The following is a 21,040-nucleotide window of genomic DNA, read 5'->3' as shown; positions in this document are numbered from 1 at the left end:
CTCCCTTCCACCCCTGTTGGCAGAAGACCTGATGACATCCCTGACAGTCAGACAGACACATGCCAGACGGAGAGGTGTGTTCAAAGTGTCTGTGTGGGTTTTTATCAGTGACACTGATTAGGGAGATTAGGGAGCTCCGTTCACCTGAGAGGAACGCCGACGGAATGACAGGAATGCCGGGCCGATGGAGAGCGGGATAAGGACAGAGGAGAAGAAGAGAGGGACGCGCGGAGACGGGATGAACGGAAGAGACGGGGCACGAGGGCGGAGACACGTCCCTGCCAGAGGTACGTGGAGTCTGGTGGGTCTCTTTGATGTCCTGGACAGAAGGTCTGATGAGCGTTGTTGTGATAGAAGCACCCGTTTTTTATTAGAGCAATTGTGTAGAAGCCCCCCCCCCCCCCCCCCCCCCCCCCTCTAAGCCAGGTCACAGTGACGCCGTCTGCAGATGAATCAGGCGCTTCTCTGCAACGCGGAGCGCATACCTTCCACCTCACTGGACCGACTTAGTGGTAGGGCTGCTTGATGATGGCCAAAATCATCATCACCATTATTTTGATTGATATTGACGACTCGTGTTTTTTTTCTTTTTTTTTTTATATATCAATACGAGTTAGTGAAGACGTTTGAAAATGACTGGAAACACGCCAACTCCTCCTCCCTCCTCCTGCTCCTCCTCCACCTCCTCCTGCTCCTCCTCCTGCTCCTCCTCCACCTCCTCCTCCTCCTGCTCCTCCTCCACCTCCTCCTGCTCCTCCTCCCTCCAACTCCTCCTCCCTCATCCTCCCTCCTCCTGCTCCTCCTCCCTCTCGACACGAGCTGAGGCTACTGTTTGGGCTTTGGGAGGAGGGGCAGAGCGCACTCTCCGTCTACGTTTTATCTCGATTATCTTGTTCTCATGATCGTGATTGAAATTCAAACTCGATTACTCATCCAGCCCTACTTAGTTGTATGGGGTCCAACACAACAATTTTCAATTGTAATTTACTTAGTCATAATGGCTGCATCTGTACTTATTTGTACTTATGTTATTGCACATACCGCCAATAAATTGTATATTGTATATAAATACCTGCTTTTTTATTCTGTTAATTGTTGCTTTTTATTCCTTTATGCTGTGGAGCACACAGAGAGTAAGAATTCCATTGTACTTGTTGCATCTAGCAAATAAATCTGAATCTGAAGTAGGGATGGGAAAAACTCACAATATTGCTATTCGATAGTCACTGGGAACTATTGGATGACTAATCGAACCCTCCTCCATTGCTAACAGTGTTTAGATATTGGGAAACTGAACATCCTGATGCTTGAAATGTGTGAACTTAGTGAAACAACACGGCAGACGTACAAAACATTGCTACAATGTAACATATCTGGTCTCTCTTTCTTCATCTTTCTTTTCTGTTATGTTGCCTGGCTAGCTAGCGAGCTGTACCCAGCATGCTGTTCAGCGGTGTAACAGTTAATAGGGTCCCCTCGCAATGCACTCCACAGTGTAGGTGTCTGTACCCAGCATGCCGTTCAGCGATGTAACAGTTAATAGGGTCCCCTCGCAATGCACTACACAGTGTAGGTGTCTGTACCCAGCATGCTGTTCAGCGGTGTAACAGTTAATAGGGTCCCCTCGCAATGCACTACACAGTGTAGGTGTCTGTACCCAGCATGCCGTTCAGCGGTGTAACAGTTAATAGGGTCCCCTCGCAATGCACTACACAGTGTAGGTGTCTGTACCCAGCATGCTGTTCAGCGGTGTAACAGTTAATAGGGTCCCCTCGCAATGCACTCCACAGTGTAGGTGTCTGTACCCAGCATGCCGTTCAGCGGTGTAACAGTTAATAGGGTCCCCTCGCAATGCACTACACAGTGTAGGTGTCTGGGTGTCTGTACCCAGCATGCCGTTCAGCGGTGTAACAGTTAATAGGGTCCCCTCGCAATGCACTCCACAGTGTAGGTGTCTGTACCCAGCATGCCGTTCAGCGGTGTAACAGTTAATAGGGTCCCCTCTCAATACACTACACAGTGTAGGTGTCTGCACCCAGCATGCCGTTCAGCAGTGTAACAGTTAATATGGTCCCCTCTCAATACATTAAACAGTGTAGGTGTCTGCACCCAGCATGCCGTTCAGCAGTGTAACAGTTAATAGGGTCCCCTCTCAATGCACTCCACAGTGTAGGTGTCTGCACCCAGCATGCCGTTCAGCAGTGTAACAGTTAATATGGTCCCCTCTCAATACATTACACAGTGTAGGTGTCTGCACCCAGCATGCCGTTCAGCAGTGTAACAGTTAATAGGGTCCCCTCTCAATACATTAAACAGTGTAGGTGTCTGCACCCAGCATGCCGTTCAGCAGTGTAACAGTTAATATGGTCCCCTCTCAATACATTACACAGTGTAGGTGTCTGTACCCAGCATGCCGTTCAGCAGTGTAACAGTTAATATGGTCCCCTCTCAATACATTACACAGTGTAGGTGTCTGTACCCAGCATGCCGTTCAGCAGTGTAACAGTTAATAGGGTCCCCTCTCAATGCACTACACAGTGTAGGTGTCTGCACCCAGCATGCCGTTCAGCAGTGTAACAGTTAATATGGTCCCCTCTCAATACATTACACAGTGTAGGTGTCTGCACCCAGCATGCCGTTCAGCAGTGTAACAGTTAATATGGTCCCCTCTCAATGCACTCCACAGTGTAGGTGTCTGCACCCAGCATGCCGTTCAGCAGTGTAACAGTTAATATGGTCCCCTCTCAATACATTACACAGTGTAGGTGTCTGCACCCAGCATGCCGTTCAGCAGTGTAACAGTTAATATGGTCCCCTCTCAATACATTACACAGTGTAGGTGTCTGTACCCAGCATGCCGTTCAGCAGTGTAACAGTTAATATGGTCCCCTCTCAATACATTACACAGTGTAGGTGTCTGTACCCAGCATGCCGTTCAGCAGTGTAACAGTTAATAGGGTCCCCTCTCAATACATTAAACAGTGTAGGTGTCTGCACCCAGCATGCCGTTCAGCAGTGTAACAGTTAATATGGTCCCCTCTCAATACATTACACAGTGTAGGTGTCTGCACCCAGCATGCCGTTCAGCAGTGTAACAGTTAATAGGGTCCCCTCTCAATACATTACACAGTGTAGGTGTCTGTACCCAGCATGCCGTTCAGCAGTGTAACAGTTAATAGGGTCCCCTCTCAATGCACTACACAGTGTAGGTGTCTGCACCCAGCATGCCGTTCAGCAGTGTAACAGTTAATATGGTCCCCTCTCAATGCACTACACAGTGTAGGTGCCGGTAAAGACTAAGGTAAAAAAAAAAAAATTATTGAGACAAAATGGTATTTGCATAAACTATTTGATTATTTTTTATCATTTAACGACCATTTGAAATGTGAAAACCGATGCCCATCCCTCGCAGAAGAAGAGCCACAGTGTCTGTCCCATGTCCTCCTCTACACGGTTTCCCTGTATTACTACAGTAGATGGGGATGATGTATGACGTATATCGTGCCAGTTAGGGTACCTTATTTATACCGTTTATTATAACTTTTTTTTTAATCTACTTTTTCTCCTCCTATTTTTTCTGTATTATTCTCCCATCCCAATTTAGTCGTTATGCCAATTCCCCCCTCCCCTTCCTGGTCGTTGCGCACATTTGCCCCCCACTTGCCGGTCTAGGGAGCCCTGAAGTCTACCACATGCCAATTGTGTCAGTATGGACGGCCGACCAACCCGGAAGCACCACAGCTGGATTCGATCCCACTGTCTCTGCGGTGGTAGACAGATGCTTAGTCCGCTGCGCTACCTGGCCGCCCCCCGTTTATTACTACTTGTACTACTCATAGTATATATTCAGATTCAAATTCCACGGGGCGACAGTGGCTCAGGAGGTAGAGCGGTTGTCTGGTAATCAGAAGGTTCCCGGTTCGATTCCCACTCCTCCCGGGCAGTGTGTCGAAGTGTCCTTGAGCAAGACACTTAACCCCTAATTGCTCCCGATGTGCATGGTCGCCTCCGCCGTCGGTGTGTCAATGTGTGAGTGAATGTGAGGAACAAATTGTAAAGCGCTTTGGATAAAAGCTGCTATATAAAAACACCATTTACCATTGTATGCCACTATGATGCCCGGATTTCCCCAACGGGGGGGAATAAAGGAATTATTGGGGGACTGAGTGACAGCACCATGACAAGCCGGGGCTGCCCGAGTTTGTCCCCAACTACTCTGAGGTGGTGCTGGTCAGGTGGAGGCCTCTCTAAGGTCTCTCTGGTCAGGTGGAGGCCTCTCTAAGGTCTCTCTGGTCAGGTGGAGGCCTCTCTCTCTGGTCAGGTGGAGGCCTCTCTCTCTGGTCAGGTGGAGGCCTCTCTCTCTGGTCAGGTGGAGGCCTCTCTCTCTGGTCAGGTGGAGGCCTCTCTCTCTGGTCAGGTGGAGGCCTCTCTCTCTGGTCAGGTGGAGGCCTCTCTCTCTGGTCAGGTGGAGGCCTCTCTCTCTGGTCAGGTGGAGGCCTCTCTCTCTGGTCAGGTGGAGGCCTCTCTCTCTGGTCAGGTGGAGGCCTCTCTCTCTGGTCCGGTGGAGGCCTCTCTCTCTGGTCAGGTGGAGGCCTCTCTAAGGTCTCTCTGGTCAGGTGGAGGCCTCTCTAAGGTCTCTCTGGTCAGGTGGAGGCCTCTCTCTCTGGTCAGGTGGAGGCCTCTCTAAGGTCTCTCTGGTCAGGTGGAGGCCTCTCTCTCTGGTCAGGTGGAGGCCTCTCTCTCTGGTCAGGTGGAGGCCTCTCTCTCTGGTCAGGTGGAGGCCTCTCTCTCTGGTCAGGTGGAGGCCTCTCTAAGGTCTCTCTGGTCAGGTGGAGGCCTCTCTCTCTGGTCAGGTGGAGGCCTCTCTCTCTGGTCAGGTGGAGGCCTCTCTCTCTGGTCAGGTGGAGGCCTCTCTCTCTGGTCAGGTGGAGGCCTCTCTAAGGTCTCTCTGGTCAGGTGGAGGCCTCTCTCTCTGGTCAGGTGGAGGCCTCTCTCTCTGGTCAGGTGGAGGCCTCTCTCTCTGGTCAGGTGGAGGCCTCTCTAAGGTCTCTCTGGTCAGGTGGAGGCCTCTCTCTCTGGTCAGGTGGAGGCCTCTCTCTCTGGTCAGGTGGAGGCCTCTCTCTCTGGTCAGGTGGAGGCCTCTCTCTCTGGTCAGGTGGAGGCCTCTCTAAGGTCTCTCTGGTCAGGTGGAGGCCTCTCTCTCTGGTCAGGTGGAGGCCTCTCTCTCTGGTCAGGTGGAGGCCTCTCTCTCTGGTCAGGTGGAGGCCTCTCTCTCTGGTCAGGTGGAGGCCTCTCTAAGGTCTCTCTGGTCAGGTGGAGGCCTCTCTCTCTGGTCAGGTGGAGGCCTCTCTCTCGGTGCTGGTCCTCCTGCTATCAGCTGGTGTGTGTACCTGGCCCCGGGTCACTGACAGCCAGCCGCATGTTTGGCCGCTCGGAGACAGATAACCAAGCGTCCCTCCGCCCACCTGACAGGAGACTTTATCACCCTGCCGTCTGTGTGTGTGCGTGTAGGTGTGTGTGTGTGTGTGTGTGTGTGTGTGTGTGTGTGTGTGTGTGTGTGTGTGTGTGTGTGTGTGTGTGTGTGTGAGTGTGTGTGTGAGTGTGTGTGTGTGTGTTGATAACCCCGTGGCCCCATCACCAGGCTGAGGTCGGTGTTTGGTGTTTACGACGTCAGGATCAAAGCGGGCCCAGCGTGCAGCGGGTCAGCAGACCTGCCGTTAGGTCAACCATTAACCAGAGGCAGGCCCAGTGTGTGTGTGTGTGTGTGTGTGTGTGTGTCTAGTCGATATTCCTGAACCCAACGAGGCCTGGAGGCGTCTTGGTGAGTCAGCACTCCTCGCTCTGTGTCGTGCTGCGTGTGCTGGCTGGTGCGAGAGCGCCGGGACAACTAGTGCCAACTTTGAAATATCTCAGATATGTTTTTTTCCCGCACTCAGGGCCTCGCAAGTAAAATAATAATACACTTTATTTGTATAGCACTTTTCATACAGAAATTGCAGTTCAAAGTGCTTCACAGCAGTAAAAAAAAAAGACAGGCATAAGCGAGCATAAAAAAAGATAGAGAGGTAGCAGGGTGAGGTAAATCACAGTGTGTCACATTAGGATCTAGCGTCCCAATAGGCCTCTCTGTTTACGGTGTCATTCAGTAATACAAATAATAAAATAGAATAGACGGAGTAAAACGTGTGATCAAATAGTTCAATAAAAATATACAATAACATTTACAACAGAGCATCGCTCATAACACTTAATAGAACAACAGAGCAGTGCATCGCTCTTAACATAATAAGGATTATATCTGTAATGCATGAGTCAAATGCAGAGAGCAGATAGTGAGCCTGTGTGAGCCAACCACACTCTGGTTGGCTGCTAAGAGCCCAATCTCAGATAGAGTAGTAGTAATAATAATAATAGTAGATGGGCTTGATATAACACTTAGAAATCAAAGCCGCTTAAATCCACTAATACTGCCAATTGAACAGTCAATTCAGGTTACACGTTTAAGTTTCATCTTAGCAGTCTTCATCTGTTCTCTCTTACAGCCCGTAATATGTGATGAAATAAAAAGGGTGATTTTTGTGTTGTAGTGTGTGTCTCCATGTGTTGTAGTGTGTTGTAGTGTGTGTCTCCATGTGTTGTAGTGTGTTGTAGTGTGTGTCTCCATGTGTTGTAGTGTGTTGTAGTGTGTCTCCATGTGTTGTAGTGTGTCTCCATGTGTTGTAGTGTGTTGTAGTGTGTTGTAGTGTGTTGTAGTGTGTCTACATGTGTTGTAGTGTGTTGTAGTGTGTTGTAGTGTGTTGTAGTGTGTTGTAGTGTGTTGTAGTGTGTCTCCATGTGTTGTAGTGTGTCTACATGTGTTGTAGTGTGTTGTAGTGTGCTGTAGTGTGTTGTAGTGTGTTGTAGTGTGTTGTAGTGTGTTGTAGTGTGTTGTAGTGTGTCTCCATGTGTCTCCATGTGTTGTAGTGTGTTGTAGTGTGTTGTAGTGTGTATCCATGTGTTGTAGTGTGTTGTAGTGTGTTGTAGTGTGTTGTAGTGTGTTGTAGTGTGTCTCCATGTGTTGTAGTGTGTTGTAGTGTGTTGTAGTGTGTTGTAGTGTGTTGTAGTGTGTTGTAGTGTGTCTCCATGTGTTGTAGTGTGTTGTAGTGTGTTGTAGTGTGTCTCCATGTGTTGTAGTGTGTTGTAGTGTGTTGTAGTGTGTTGTAGTGTGTTGTAGTGTGTTGTAGTGTGTTGTAGTGTGTTGTAGTGTGTCTCCATGTGTTGTAGTGTGTTGTAGTGTGTTGTAGTGTGTTGTAGTGTGTCTCCATGTGTTGTAGTGTGTCTCCATGTGTCTCCATGTGTTGTAGTGTGTTGTAGTGTGTTGTAGTGTGTTGTAGTGTGTTGTAGTGTGTTGTCGTGTGTCTCCATGTGTCTCCATGTGTTGTAGTGTGTTGTAGTGTGTTGTAGTGTGTTGTAGTGTGTTGTAGTGTGTTGTAGTGTGTCTCCATGTGTTGTAGTGTGTTGTAGTGTGTATCCATGTGTTGTAGTGTGTTGTAGTGTGTTGTAGTGTGTCTCCATGTGTTGTAGTGTGTTGTAGTGTGTTGTAGTGTGTTGTAGTGTGTCTCCATGTGTTGGAGTGTGTTGTAGTGTGTTGTAGTGTGTTGTAGTGTGTTGTAGTGTGTTGTAGTGTGTCTCCATGTGTTGTAGTGTGTTGTAGTGTGTATCCATGTGTTGTAGTGTGTTGTAGTGTGTCTCCATGTGTTGTAGTGTGTTGTAGTGTGTTGTAGTGTGTTGTAGTGTGTCTCCATGTGTTGGAGTGTGTTGTAGTGTGTTGTAGTGTGTTGTAGTGTGTTGTAGTGTGTTGTAGTGTGTATACATGTGTCTCCATGTGTTGTAGTGTGTTGTAGTGTGTTGTAGTGTGTTGTAGTGTGTATCCATGTGTTGTAGTGTGTTGTAGTGTGTTGTAGTGTGTTGTAGTGTGTTGTAGTGTGTCTCCATGTGTCTCCATGTGTCTCCATGTGTTGTAGTGTGTTGTAGTGTGTTGTAGTGTGTTGTAGTGTGTCTCCATGTGTTGTAGTGTGTTGTAGTGTGTTGTAGTGTGTCTCCATGTGTTGTAGTGTGTTGTAGTGTGTTGTAGTGTGTTGTAGTGTGTCTCCATGTGTTGTAGTGTGTTGTAGTGTGTTGTAGTGTGTTGTAGTGTGTTGTAGTGTGTTGTAGTGTGTTGTAGTGTGTATACATGTGTTGTAGTGTGTTGTAGTGTGTTGTAGTGTGTTGTAGTGTGTATCCATGTGTTGTAGTGTGTTGTAGTGTGTTGTAGTGTGTTGTAGTGTGTATACATGTGTCTCCATGTGTTGTAGTGTGTTGTAGTGTGTTGTAGTGTGTTGTAGTGTGTATCCATGTGTTGTAGTGTGTTGTAGTGTGTTGTAGTGTGTTGTAGTGTGTGTCTCCATGTGTCTCCATGTGTTGTAGTGTGTCTCCATGTGTCTCCATGTGTTGTAGTGTGTCTCCATGTGTTGTAGTGTGTTGTAGTGTGTCTCCATGTGTTGTAGTGTGTTGTAGTGTGTTGTAGTGTGTTGTAGTGTGTCTCCATGTGTTGTAGTGTGTTGTAGTGTGTCTCCATGTGTTGTAGTGTGTTGTAGTGTGTTGTAGTGTGTTGTAGTGTGTCTCCATGTGTTGTAGTGTGTTGTAGTGTGTTGTAGTGTGTTGTAGTGTGTCTCCATGTGTTGTAGTGTGTTGTAGTGTGTTGTAGTGTGTCTCCATGTGTTGTAGTGTGTTGTAGTGTGTTGTAGTGTGTCTCCATGTGTTGTAGTGTGTTGTAGTGTGTCTCCATGTGTTGTAGTGTGTTGTAGTGTGTTGTAGTGTGTTGTAGTGTGTTGTAGTGTGTCTCCATGTGTTGTAGTGTGTTGTAGTGTGTTGTAGTGTGTTGTAGTGTGTTGTAGTGTGTTGTAGTGTGTCTCCATGTGTTGTAGTGTGTTGTAGTGTGTTGTAGTGTGTATCCATGTGTTGTAGTGTGTTGTAGTGTGTTGTAGTGTGTTGTAGTGTGTCTCCATGTGTTGTAGTGTGTTGTAGTGTGTTGTAGTGTGTTGTAGTGTGTTGTAGTGTGTTGTAGTGTGTCTGCATGTGTTGTAGTGTGTTGTAGTGTGTTGTAGTGTGTTGTAGTGTGTTGTAGTGTGTTGTAGTGTGTTGTAGTGTGTCTCCATGTGTTGGAGTGTGTTGTAGTGTGTCTTCATGTGTCTCCATGTGTTGTAGTGTGTTGTAGTGTGTTGTAGTGTGTTGTAGTGTGTCTCCATGTGTTGTAGTGTGTTGTAGTGTGTTGTAGTGTGTCTACATGTGTTGTAGTGTGTTGTAGTGTGTTGTAGTGTGTTGTAGTGTGTTGTAGTGTGTTGTAGTGTGTCTCCATGTGTTGGAGTGTGTTGTAGTGTGTTGTAGTGTGTCTTCATGTGTCTCCATGTGTTGTAGTGTGTTGTAGTGTGTTGTAGTGTGTCTCCATGTGTTGTAGTGTGTTGTAGTGTGTCTCCATGTGTTGGAGTGTGTTGTAGTGTGTTGTAGTGTGTTGTAGTGTGTCTCCATGTGTTGTAGTGTGTTGTAGTGTGTCTCCATGTGTTGGAGTGTGTTGTAGTGTGTTGTAGTGTGTTGTAGTGTGTTGTAGTGTGTTGTAGTGTGTTGTAGTGTGCTGTAGTGTGTCTCCATGTGTTGGAGTGTGTTGTAGTGTGTTGTAGTGTGTCTCCATGTGTTGGAGTGTGTTGTAGTGTGTTGTAGTGTGTCTACATGTGTTGTAGTGTGTTGTAGTGTGTCTACATGTGTTGTAGTGTGTTGTAGTGTCTCCAGGCCCCTCCCTGTCTCCAGGCCCCTCCCTGTAGTGTCTCCAGGCCCCTCCCTGTAGTGTCTCCAGGCCCCTCCCTGTAGTGTCTCCAGGCCCCTCCCTGTAGTGTATCCAGGCCCCTCCCTGTGTCCAGGCCACTCCCTGTAGTGTCTCCAGGCCCCTCCCTGTACACCAGGCCCCTCCCTGTAATGTCTCCAGGCCCCTCTACTCCCTGTCTCCAGGCCCCTCCCTGTAGTGTATCCAGGCCCCTCCCTGTGTCCAGGCCCCTCCCTGTAGTGTCTCCAGGCCCCTCCCTGTACACCAGGCCCCTCCCTGTAGTTTATCCAGGCCCCTCCCCTCCCTGTCTCCAGGCCCCTCCATGTAGTGTATCCAGGCCCCTCCCTGTACACCAGGCCCCTCCCTGTAGTGTTGCCAGGCCCCTCCCCTCCCTGTATCCAGGCCCCTCCCTGTACAACACCCCAGCCATGTCGGCCCCTCCCACCAGATAATGGTCTAATGTTCCTTGTGTTTCCACATGAAGGGCATGGCGGCCTCCTCTCTCTAGCCTCAGAGTGTGCAGTTTGGCTTGGCCTGCTGTGAGCCGGCGGGGAGGCTCACCTCTCTACCCTGGAACTCTCCGGGCTCCGCACAGCAAACCTCCACAACAACTCCGCTTACACGTCTCTCTCCCTCGCTCCCTCCCTTGCTAGCTCCCTCCATCGATCCTCCGTACATCGCTCCCTCCCTCCCTCTCTCCATCGCTCCCTCCCTTGCTAGCTCCCTCCCTCGCTCCCTCCCTCTCTCCATTGCTCCCTCCCTCACTTGCTCCCTCCCTCCCTCCCTCGCTCCCCCCCTCGCTCCCTCCCTCCATCGCTCCCTCCCTCACTTGTTCCCGCTTCCAGAGGGCGATATACGTTACATTGCTGTTTCACTTCACAGTGGGCGATTTATATGGGCAAGAAACAGAGGAGGAAAAAGAGGGAAAGTATTTGCTCAGACATGTATTTCTCACTTTTAGAAAAAATTTATTATGTAACTGTCACATTGAATTCATCACATTAAGTCGGTCCTGAAGTGAATACCGCCCTCGATACAGGGAAATATCACACCATTTTGCGTGCCGATATTATATCCATAGCCAAGTATCAATGTTAAAAATGTTTAAATAAAATAAAAAGTTTTCCTCTGGAGACATAATTTGCAGTTGAAAAGTAATAAATAGCGCGGGGCGGCCGGGTAGCGCAGCGGACTAAGCATCTGTCTACCACCGCAGAGACAGTGGGATCTAATCCAGCTGTGGTGCTTCCGGGTTGGTCGGCCGTCCATACTGACACAATTGGCAGTGTTAGAGGGTGGGAAGCCGCTGAGGGTGGGTCCTGGTCGTTGTAAACAGCGACTCCTACAGGTCGGTCGGGGTGCCTGCTCAGTTACACTCAACCAATGAGAGTCCTCGCTGTCAGGTGAAAAGAAGCGGATGGCTGCCTCCACATGTATCGGAAGAGACATGTGATAGTATCTATCAACCCTCCCTAGACCGGCAAGTGGGGGGGGAAAATGCGCGCAACGACCAGGTAGGGGGGGGGGGGGATTGGCATAATGACAAAAAAAAATTGGGATGGGAGAAAAATACAGAAAAAAGGAGGAGAAAAAGTAGATTAAAAAAATAGGTAATAAATCGCAATTTAACAATATTGTGACTAGTATTGTCATAATATAATATTGTGGGGCCTCTGGTGATAGAAATAAATAGAAAAAACAGTGTTCCAACTATCTATAACATTATTTTCAATAATTTGACTTTCCTTCGGATGAGACGCTAAACCGAGGTCCTGACTGAATCTCGGTCGTTAAAGAACCATATGCCGCCTATTGTAAAGAGTAGAGGGTTCCCCGACGTTCCTGGCCAAATTCCGAATCAGGTCTCTGACATCAAGGCCACCTAATCATCCCTTCCCCTTAATTGGCTGATATCAATCCCTGTCTCCTGAGCCGTTCAGCCATTGTGTAGTGTGATATGTGCCTGGTGCCAGTGTATGGTAGTCATTGTGTAGTGTGATGTGTGCCTGGTGCCAGTGTATGGTAGTCATTGTGTAGTGTGATATGTGCCTGGTGCCAGTGTATGGTAGTCATTGTGTAGTGTGATATGTGCCTGCTGCCAGTGTATGGTAGTCATTGTGTAGTGTGATATGTGCCTGGTGCCAGTGTATGGTAGTCATTGTGTGGTGTGATATGTGCCTGGTGCCAGTGTATGGCAGCCATTGTGTAGTGTGATGTGTGCCGGGTGCCAGTGTATGGTAGTCATTGTGTAGTGTGATATGTGCCTGGTGCCAGTGTATGGCAGCCATTGTGTAGTGTGATGTGTGCCAGGTGCCAGTGTATGGCAGCCATTGTGTAGTGTGATGTGTGCCAGGTGCCAGTGTATGGCAGCCATTGTGTAGTGTGATATGTGCCTGGTGCCAGTGTATGGCAGCCATTGTGTAGTGTGATGTGTGCCAGGTGCCAGTGTATGGCAGCCATTGTGTAGTGTGATGTGTACCGGGTGCCAGTGTATGGCAGCCATTGAACCTGTGTAGCCCAAGGTTGGGTGCTACCAGTGGTGGTGAAGGAGGCAATTTCCCTAACCCTACCCCTTGTAAAGCGCTTTGAGTCTGAGAAAAGCGCTATATAAATGTAATGAATTATTATGAATGAATTATGCCTTCCACAGTTTTCTCCCTGTATTCTAAAAGACTAAAGTGAGAACATCGTCTGACAAAAGAAATGTGTGATGTTAAATAAAAAAAACACAATATTCAGCTCAAATTCATCCCAAAAAAAAGATATAAATATTTAGCAAATATTGAAAGCACTTTTATCATGAATGAGAACAATCTTAGTGCTGCAACTTAAAAGAACACACCAACATTTTGGGAAATTAGCGTATCGAATGGATGAATGGATGAATGGAAGCGGACATGGCCGGTTAGCCTAGGCATTGTCCAACTAACACCTCTCCATTTATGCCACACAAATCAGGCGGAAAGGGGAGAAGGTGATCGGGGACCCTTCTCACCCTGCTTACGACCTCTTTAACCCCCTTCCCTCTGGCAGAAGACTCCAAAGTCTCAGGTGCAGGACATCCCGTTTTAAAAACAGTACATATCCAGAGGCTGTCCGTCACCTGAACTCAAGTACAAATGTACAGGCACTTTGCACAACAAGGGCTAGCACCAGCCAACATGCACTTTAAGGCAATATGCACTTTAAACTGGAACACTGAGCAATTTATTTTAGGTACTGTTGTATTTTTTCTTTTTAATTGTTTGTGTAAAACTTTTATTGTGGGGATTGTATTGCTTATATTCTTGACAAATCCCAATCAACCATGGTTGAAATGGCAATAAAGTTTTCTATTCTATTCTATTCTATTCTATAACCGGCCATGTCCGCTTCCATTCATTGTGCTAAGCTAGGCTAACGTGCAGCCAGATAGCTTTCTACTGAACGCACAGAGAGGAAACTGGTATCTATCTTCTTGTCGGACGGTAAGCTAATTTCCCCAACTGTTGGCCTGTTCCTTTAAACCCAACAGAGGGATGGAAACAGTATCAATGTGAAACACGGCCCTGACTGCCACTGGTGCAACACCTGAGAGGAGAGACACTCTCCTCCGTGAGACATGATTGAATATTCCACAGCTCCGAGAGAGAGCCCAACCACGGAGCCGTTTCCAATGGTGAGAGATCGGACATGTCCCCTGTTTAAATGGCAAGCATCAATCTGGGGCGGCTCCCGCTGTGCGCGCCTGCATGTGGCGTGTCAGCCCGCGACTTCAGAAGACCTGTGTTAATGGTGGCTATTTCTCACAGAAAAGCTCTGCTCAACCTCAGAATTCAATTAGTCCAGAGAGAGGGAGGGAGACGGAGGGAGAGATACAGAGAGAGGGGAGGGAGAGAGAGAGAGAGGGAGGGAGGGAGTGGTGAGGAGAGAGAGGGAGGGAGACAGAGAGGGAGAGAGAGGGAGGGAGGGTGAGATACAGAGAGAGAGAGATACAGAAGAGAGAGAGGGAGGGAGAGATGAGGATAGAGAGGGAGGGAGAAAGAGAAGGAGGGAGAAATATGGAGATAGGAGTGGAAAGTGTCATGTCGGAAGAGAGCCATCCCTCCTTTTAAAAAGCACTTCTTTCTTTATTAGATTTTATTCACCGTGGTGTGTGTACGAATGTGTGTGTGTGTGTGTGTGTGTGTGTGTACGAATGTGTGTGTGTATGTGTGTGTGTGTGTGTGTGTGTGTGTGTACTGCTGTGTTGGCAGCAGATTATGGTGTGTGTACGCCTCAGTCTGGTTGTCAGCCTGAGAGCATGTGTCACTAGCGCGTCTCTTCATGTCTGCGTGCGTGTTAAACGTGTGCGTCCCTGGGGCTCGCCGTGCATCGAGGACGGAGTCGACTCACTTTCAAAAATGAATAGCTTGGGGAAAAATACATTGTTGTGTTTGTGCGTCTGTCTTCTTTCCTATCCATCCATCTCTCTCTCTATCTCTCTCTCTATATATCTCTATATCTCCCTCTCTCTTTCTCTCTCTCTCTCTCCATATATCTATATCTCTCTCTCCATCTCTCTTTCTCTCTCTCCATATCTCTATATCTCTCTCCATCTATCTTTCTCTCTCTCCCTCTGTCTCCTTCCATCTGTCTTTCTCTCTCCCTCCCTGTTTCTCTCCATCTCACTCTCTCTTTCTCTCTCTCCCTCCCTGTCCCCCTCCATCTCTCTGCATCTCTCCCTCCCTGTCTTCATCCCTCTCTGCTCCCCCCCCCCCCCCCCCCCCCCCCCCTCTCTCCCTCTCTCAAAAATGATCTTACTAATGGTAGAGCGTTCAGTCTCACTATTAGGGATGGGCATCGATTTTCTAATTTCCGAATAGTCATTCAATTATAAAAAATCGGATAGTTTGTGTGACTATTTAATTCAACGCCTTCAAGTTTAATCTCAGGAATTGGTTGAAGATAATCAAAGATGTGAACACTGGTGTGTATACTATGTGGGGATGAACTGTGTATATTGCAAGGGGTTAAAACATGTATGTTATTGCTAATGTGTTTGTACTTGTGTTTTAATCTTTTTTTGTACTACTGTAGGTACTAGGCCCTTATTTCTGGCAGGGGGGACTACCTCTGTGTAGTGTATTGAGAGGGGACCCTATTAACTGTTACACCGCTGATCGGCATGCTGGGTACAGACACCTATCTGTGTAGTGTATTGAGAGGGGACCCTATTAACTGTTACAACCGCTGATCGGCATGCTGGGTACAGACACCTATCTGTGTAGTGTATTGAGAGGGGACCCTATTAACTGTTACACCGCTGATCGGCATGCTGGGTACAGACACCTATCTGTGTAGTGTATTGAGAGGGGACCCTATTAACTGTTACAACCGCTGATCGGCATGCTGGGTACAGACACCTATCTGTGTAGTGTATTGAGAGGGGGACCCTATTAACTGTTACACCGCTGATCGGCATGCTAGTGTATTGACAGGGGACTCTATTAACTGTTACACAGCTGAACGGCATGCTGGGTACAGCTCGCTAGCTAGCCAGGTAGCATAACAGCTGGGAGAGGCTCCGTCGCTACAGTACATTCAAGAACAGAAAAGAAAAGATGGAAAAAGAGAGATCAGAGATACACTTTGTTTCACTAAGCTCACATGTTTCAAGCGTCGGTGATTCGGAACGAATGCTTTTGTTCCCGGAAATAACGTTAGGCTGGTCCTAAATATCTAACGCTAACGCTTGTTTGATTATCTCAAGTTCACCATTAAGTAAAAACAAGAGCATATGTTAACGTGGGGGGGGGCGGGCGATCTTCAAATAGTGATCCAATAGTTCCCAGGGACTATCCAACAGCAGTGTTGTGAGCTGTTCCTCTCCGCACCATTTAAGAACGTGTTAAGAGCAAAATAACTTCCCAGTTTGAAGGGAGATCTACTGAATCAGATCCCTCGCAGGCACATGCACCAGTATATGTGTGTGCGAGTGTGTATGTATGTACGTGCATGTGAGTGAGTGAGTGAGTGAGTGAGTGAGTGAGTGAGTGAGTGAGTGAGTGAGTGAGTGAGTGAGTGAGTGAGTGAGTGACGCGCGAGTGAGTGAGTGAGTGAGTGAGTGAGTGAGTGAGTGAGTGAGTGAGTGAGTGAGTGAGTGAGTGAGTGAGTGAGTGAGTGAGTGAGTGCGTGCGTGCGTGAGTGAGTGAGTGAGTGAGTGAGTGAGTGAGTGAGTGAGTGAGTGGGTGCAGCACCTTGGCCTCAGTCTCTCCGCGGTGCAGGGTGTAGAGGTGGTGCACGGCGCTCTGGGAGGAGGCCCAGGGGTGTGTGAGGATCTGGAAGACATGGAAGTCGTGGCCCAAGGAGTCTGCTGTCACCAGCAGCATGCCTGCAGGAGCACACACACACACAAACACACACACAGACACACACACACACACACACAAACACAGACACACACACACACACAAACACACACACAGAGACACACACACACACACACAGACACACACACACACACACACACACAACACACACACACACACACACACACACACACACACACACACACACACACACACACACACACACAGACACACACACACAGAGACACGCATGCACGCACACACACACACACACACAGAGACGCACGCACGCACACACACACACACACACACACAGACACACACACACAGACACACACACACACACAGACACACACACACACACACACACACACACACACACACAGAGACACACACACAGGTAAACTCAGGTTCATCAGTCACCACAGTCCCACAGCTGGTATGACCATAGAGGCTGAGTATTAGAAACAGGACTCTTGTGAACAATCATTACCAGCATAATCAAACTAGGAAATCAATAGTCACTCATAAGATATAACAATGGGGCAGGGCTTCATTTCAATTAAAAAGAAAACAATTATAATTGAATTTGAATATTAATGTCAGTCGAAGAAAATAAAATAAAATAAAAAATACATTATTGTGAACTGAAAAAGCTTCATTGGTTCTTATCCTCTTTTCGTGATTTTGGAAAAAAAATTGCCCTCAACGCAAGACAATAAATAGGTGTTGCAAAACACAGCCTGACGCCCGATGCTCGTCTCCTAGTCAGTGGAACGACCCCTAATAGCAAATAAAACAAGACATACAATGAACTTCTTCACCGCAAGCATTTTATATCGCGAGTGTCATTCATATTTAAATACCATTCATATTTAACTGTCATTCTAACTTGCCTCACTTCAGCCCAGTCGCATGGCGTTCTTACACCATCGACAGCCCTGCTCTGGAGTTAATCTCCATAAACCCAATGCAGCAAATCCACATATCAACCATTTCTGAAAGATGAAAAAACATCTAAGAATAGGCTCTTTTGATATATATTGCACTAAGCAAATAAAACTGAAATATGGGCTATTTCCCTCCAAACAGCACGCAGGAATGCAGTGAACACTAAAAACCTGTGGACCGTGCAAAACCCAATGAAGTGGACCGAATCAGCGCCACCGTGCCCTTAAAACAAACAAACCAGTCCATTAAAACCAGGCAAGCCATCGTTTGTCACCGTTGTAAAACGCAGCCTTATCCCTCACATCATAATTTGTTCTTTGGTCAGAACGTACAACCCATGCCATCTCCTCCTCCCAGGGAGCGTAGAACAGGATCTGTGTACGTATGTACTGTGTCTATGTGTATATGCCGGTGTGTGTGCGTTTGTGTGTGTGCGTGTGTTTGTGTGTGTGTGTGTGTGTTTGTGCGTGTTTGTGTGTGCATGTGTGTGTGTGGTGTTTGTGTGTCCGAGGATCTGTGTAGCCCATGTATTTACCATGTATATCTGTGTTTGTGAGTGTGTGGCTGTATGCACATGTATTTACTGTGTGTGTCAGTGTGTGCACATGTATTTACTATGTATCTCTGTGTGCGTGAGTGTGTTCGTGTGTTCGTGTGTGTGTGTGTGAGTGTGTGCGTGAGTGTGAATGTGTATGTGTGTGTGTGTGCGTGAGTGTGTGAGTGTGTGTGTGTGAGTGTGTGTGTGAGTGAGTGTGTGCGTGAGTGAGTGAGTGTGCGTGAGTGTGTATGTGTCTGAGTGTGTGTGTGAGTGTGTGTGTGTGTGTGTGTGTGTGTGTGAGTGTGCAGCGTGAGTGTGTGTTTGAGTGTGTGCATGAGTGCGAGTGGGTGCATGAGTGTGTGTGTGTGTGTGTGTGTGTGTGTGTGTGTGTGTGTGTGTGTGTGTGTGTGTGTGTGTGTGTGTGTGTGTGTGTGTGTACACACACACCACAGCTCAGCTCCACTGTAACCCTGCTGACAGGGCCATTCATTTGGTCCCGTTTTATTTGAAGCTCGTCAAAGTGCAGAAAGTATAGGTCCTTACTGTAAACAACACGCTCAACAAACCACACCAGAACAAACCAGATCTGAACTGAGAGAGAGAGAACGCAGCACTGCTTAGCGGAGAGAGAACACAGCGCTGCCTAGTGGAGAGAGAGAACGCAGCACTGCCTAACGGAGAGAGAGAACGCAGCGCTGCCTAGCGGAGAGAGAGAACACAGCGCTGCCTAGCGGAGAGAGAGAACGCAGCGCTGCCTAGCGGAGAGAGAGAACGCAGCGCTGCCTAGTGGAGAGAGAGAACGCAGCGCTGCCTAGCGGAGAGAGAGAACGCAGGGCTGCCTAGTGGAGAGAGAGAGAACGCAGCGCTGCCTAGCGGAGAGAGAGAACACAGCGCTGCCTAGAGAGAGAGAGAGAGAACACAGCGCTGCCTAGCGGAGAGAGAGAACACAGCGCTGCCTAGAGAGAGAGAACGCAGCGCTGCCTGGAGAGAGAGAGAGAGAGAGAGAGAGAGAGAGAGAGAGAGAGAGAGAGAGAGAGAGAGAGAGAGAGAGAGAGAGAGAGAGAGAGAGAGAGAGAGAGAGGGGGAAGCAAGCAGTGGATGATAACAACTAGCTGGAAGCTAACAGTGGATGCTAACAACAAACTGCAACCTTTTGGAGCTAGCAGTGGATGCTAACTGTGAACTTTGGAAGCAAGCAGTGGATGATAACAACAGCTGGAAGCTAACAGTGTTAACAGTCCAGGAGAGAGGTTGTGTTCTCAGGAGCTCCCGGAACCTCCTGATTTTAGGCTGAAAACTGGAGAAAACTGGAGAAAAAGGAAAAAAGACACTCAACTGGAATACACCTGGATATCCCTACAAGGAACTAAAGAGGACTATACCAATTTCTAGTGGACTAGTGCTTTGTTGGAGTCATAACGAAGTAAATATCACTGGACTGAGAGGTCTACCTCATAAACCAAAACCTGTAACTCAGTTACTTCTATTCTGCATCGAACATTGTACATATGTATATACTGAACACTGTGACTTCTATTTTTACTTCTATTTTTACATGCTATACTATTTTATTTCGCACTTATCTTGTCTAGCACAGTCTCTGGAGCGTAACATGTATGGATGGCGCTGCTACGTCCGGCTGCCTTTCTGTTCGCTCCGTCGAGACTGTGCTTACTTTTGTTAATATTTATAGTTTTAAGAGTTTTGTCTGTACCAACAGTAGGTGCATTTAATGTGTATGACCGTCAGTCACTTATAGACATCGGATTACGGGAAACTTACCGATTGGATTACTCCCTGGACCAGCTTTCCGAACCGCAACAATGGCCTGTTGAGATTCTCCGGAGAATGGGACCAGAGCCTTTGTTCCTTGATCCCAGGAACAAACGAACCAGACGGCGTGGGAAGAGAGCTGGGATCCGTAACAGGCTGAGATCCAGACGCCACCGAACGCCATTGCCCAGTATATTGCTAGCCAATGTACAATCAATTGACAATAAACTGGATGATATCCGAGCAAGGATTCAATACCAAAGAGACGTCAGGGACTGCAACGTTCTCTGCTTCACCGAAACGTGGCTCACGCCGGAGGTTCCAGATCACGCGATTCAACCAGCGGATCATTTCTTTATCCATAGGAAGGATCGGACACAATCAGAGTCCGGTAAACAACGTGGTGGAGGTATTGCCTTCATGTTTAACAAAAATTGGAGTGATCCAACGAATGTGAAGGAATTATCCAATCACTGCTCCCCAGAACTGGAATATATAACCATCAAGTGTCGTCCTTTCTTCCTCCCGAGGGAGTTAACGGCGATCATCCTGGTCGGAGTGTATATTCCACCGCAAGCCAACAACAACGCCGCGCTCTCCAGACTCCACGACGAGGTAAACAATATACAAGCGACGAACGTTAACGCCGCCATTTTAGTACTGGGAGATTTCAATAGCGCCAATCTGAGAAAGGTATTGCCTGATTTCTACCAGCATGTGACTTGCAACACCAGAGGCGGTAACATCCTAGATCACTGTTACACGCAATTTAAAGGTGGCTACAAGGCTCATTCTGATAGTGGCTTTGGCAAGTCAGATCACGCATCCATTTTCCTTACACCAAAGTACAGACAAAGAATTAAAAGTACTCCCGTAGTCTCGCGAGAGGTGCAGAAATGGGATGTGACGTCAGAGGATACACTAGTGTCAGTGTTTCACAACACAGACTGGATTGTATTCCGCGACACAGATAACATTAATGCCTACACGGAGACAGTGCTGGACTATGTCTGTACTAGGGTGAAAGAAACAATCCCCACTACCAAAATGAAAGTTTACCCAAATCAAAAACCCTGGGTAGACAAATCCGTCCGTGAAGCTCTGAGAGAGCGCACCAAAGCATACAATGACGGCCTAGTGGCAGGCAACATGAACGACCACAAGGTGGCGCAACACAACGTAAGGAGGACAGTGACAGAGGCCAAACGACGCTACAGGGATAAAATTGAACTCCAGTTTGAACAAGCTGACTCTAGAGCTATGTGGCAGGGGCTCAAAACGATGACAGACTACAAAGGCGCCTCCCTCAAACTGAACAGTGACATCTCCTTAGCAAACGACCTCAATACCTTCTATGCGAGGTTTGATGCTGGTAATAACAACACCAGCTCACAAGCCTCGGCAATGGGGGGGGGGGGGTCGGCTGCTGATGGAGGCGCAGTGTTCAGGGTAACAGAGCATGAGGTGAGGCGGACCTTTAAAAAAGTGAATATCAGGAAGGCAGCAGGTCCGGACGGCATCCCCGGCCGCGTCCTAAAAGTCTGTGCCGACCAACTGGCCCCAGTATTCACTGACATATTTAACCTGTCCTTAGAACAGGCTGTCATCCCCACC

General features: G+C 47.8%; 1 protein-coding gene across 1 annotated transcript in view; it reads left to right on the top strand.

The window, feature by feature from the left end:
* Positions 1 to 184: 184 nt before the first annotated feature.
* The window catches only part of LOC311224507 (uncharacterized protein), a gene marked incomplete at both ends in the record, with an annotated part of 52,543 nt that continues 31,687 nt past the window's right edge, over positions 185 to 21,040 (top strand). The window contains one exon of the mRNA XM_084309528.1: positions 185 to 287. Coding sequence (XP_084165654.1) covers positions 185 to 287 — 103 coding nt within the window. The remainder of the gene's footprint in view (positions 288 to 21,040) is intronic.

This window comes from Notolepis coatsorum (assembly GCF_963971535.1).
Source record: "Notolepis coatsorum genome assembly, chromosome: 1".
In the NCBI taxonomy this organism is placed as follows: domain Eukaryota; kingdom Metazoa; phylum Chordata; class Actinopteri; order Aulopiformes; family Paralepididae; genus Notolepis; species Notolepis coatsorum.
The sequence above is the reverse complement of the archived record's forward strand: the minus strand, read 5'-3'. Positions and strand labels throughout refer to the sequence as shown.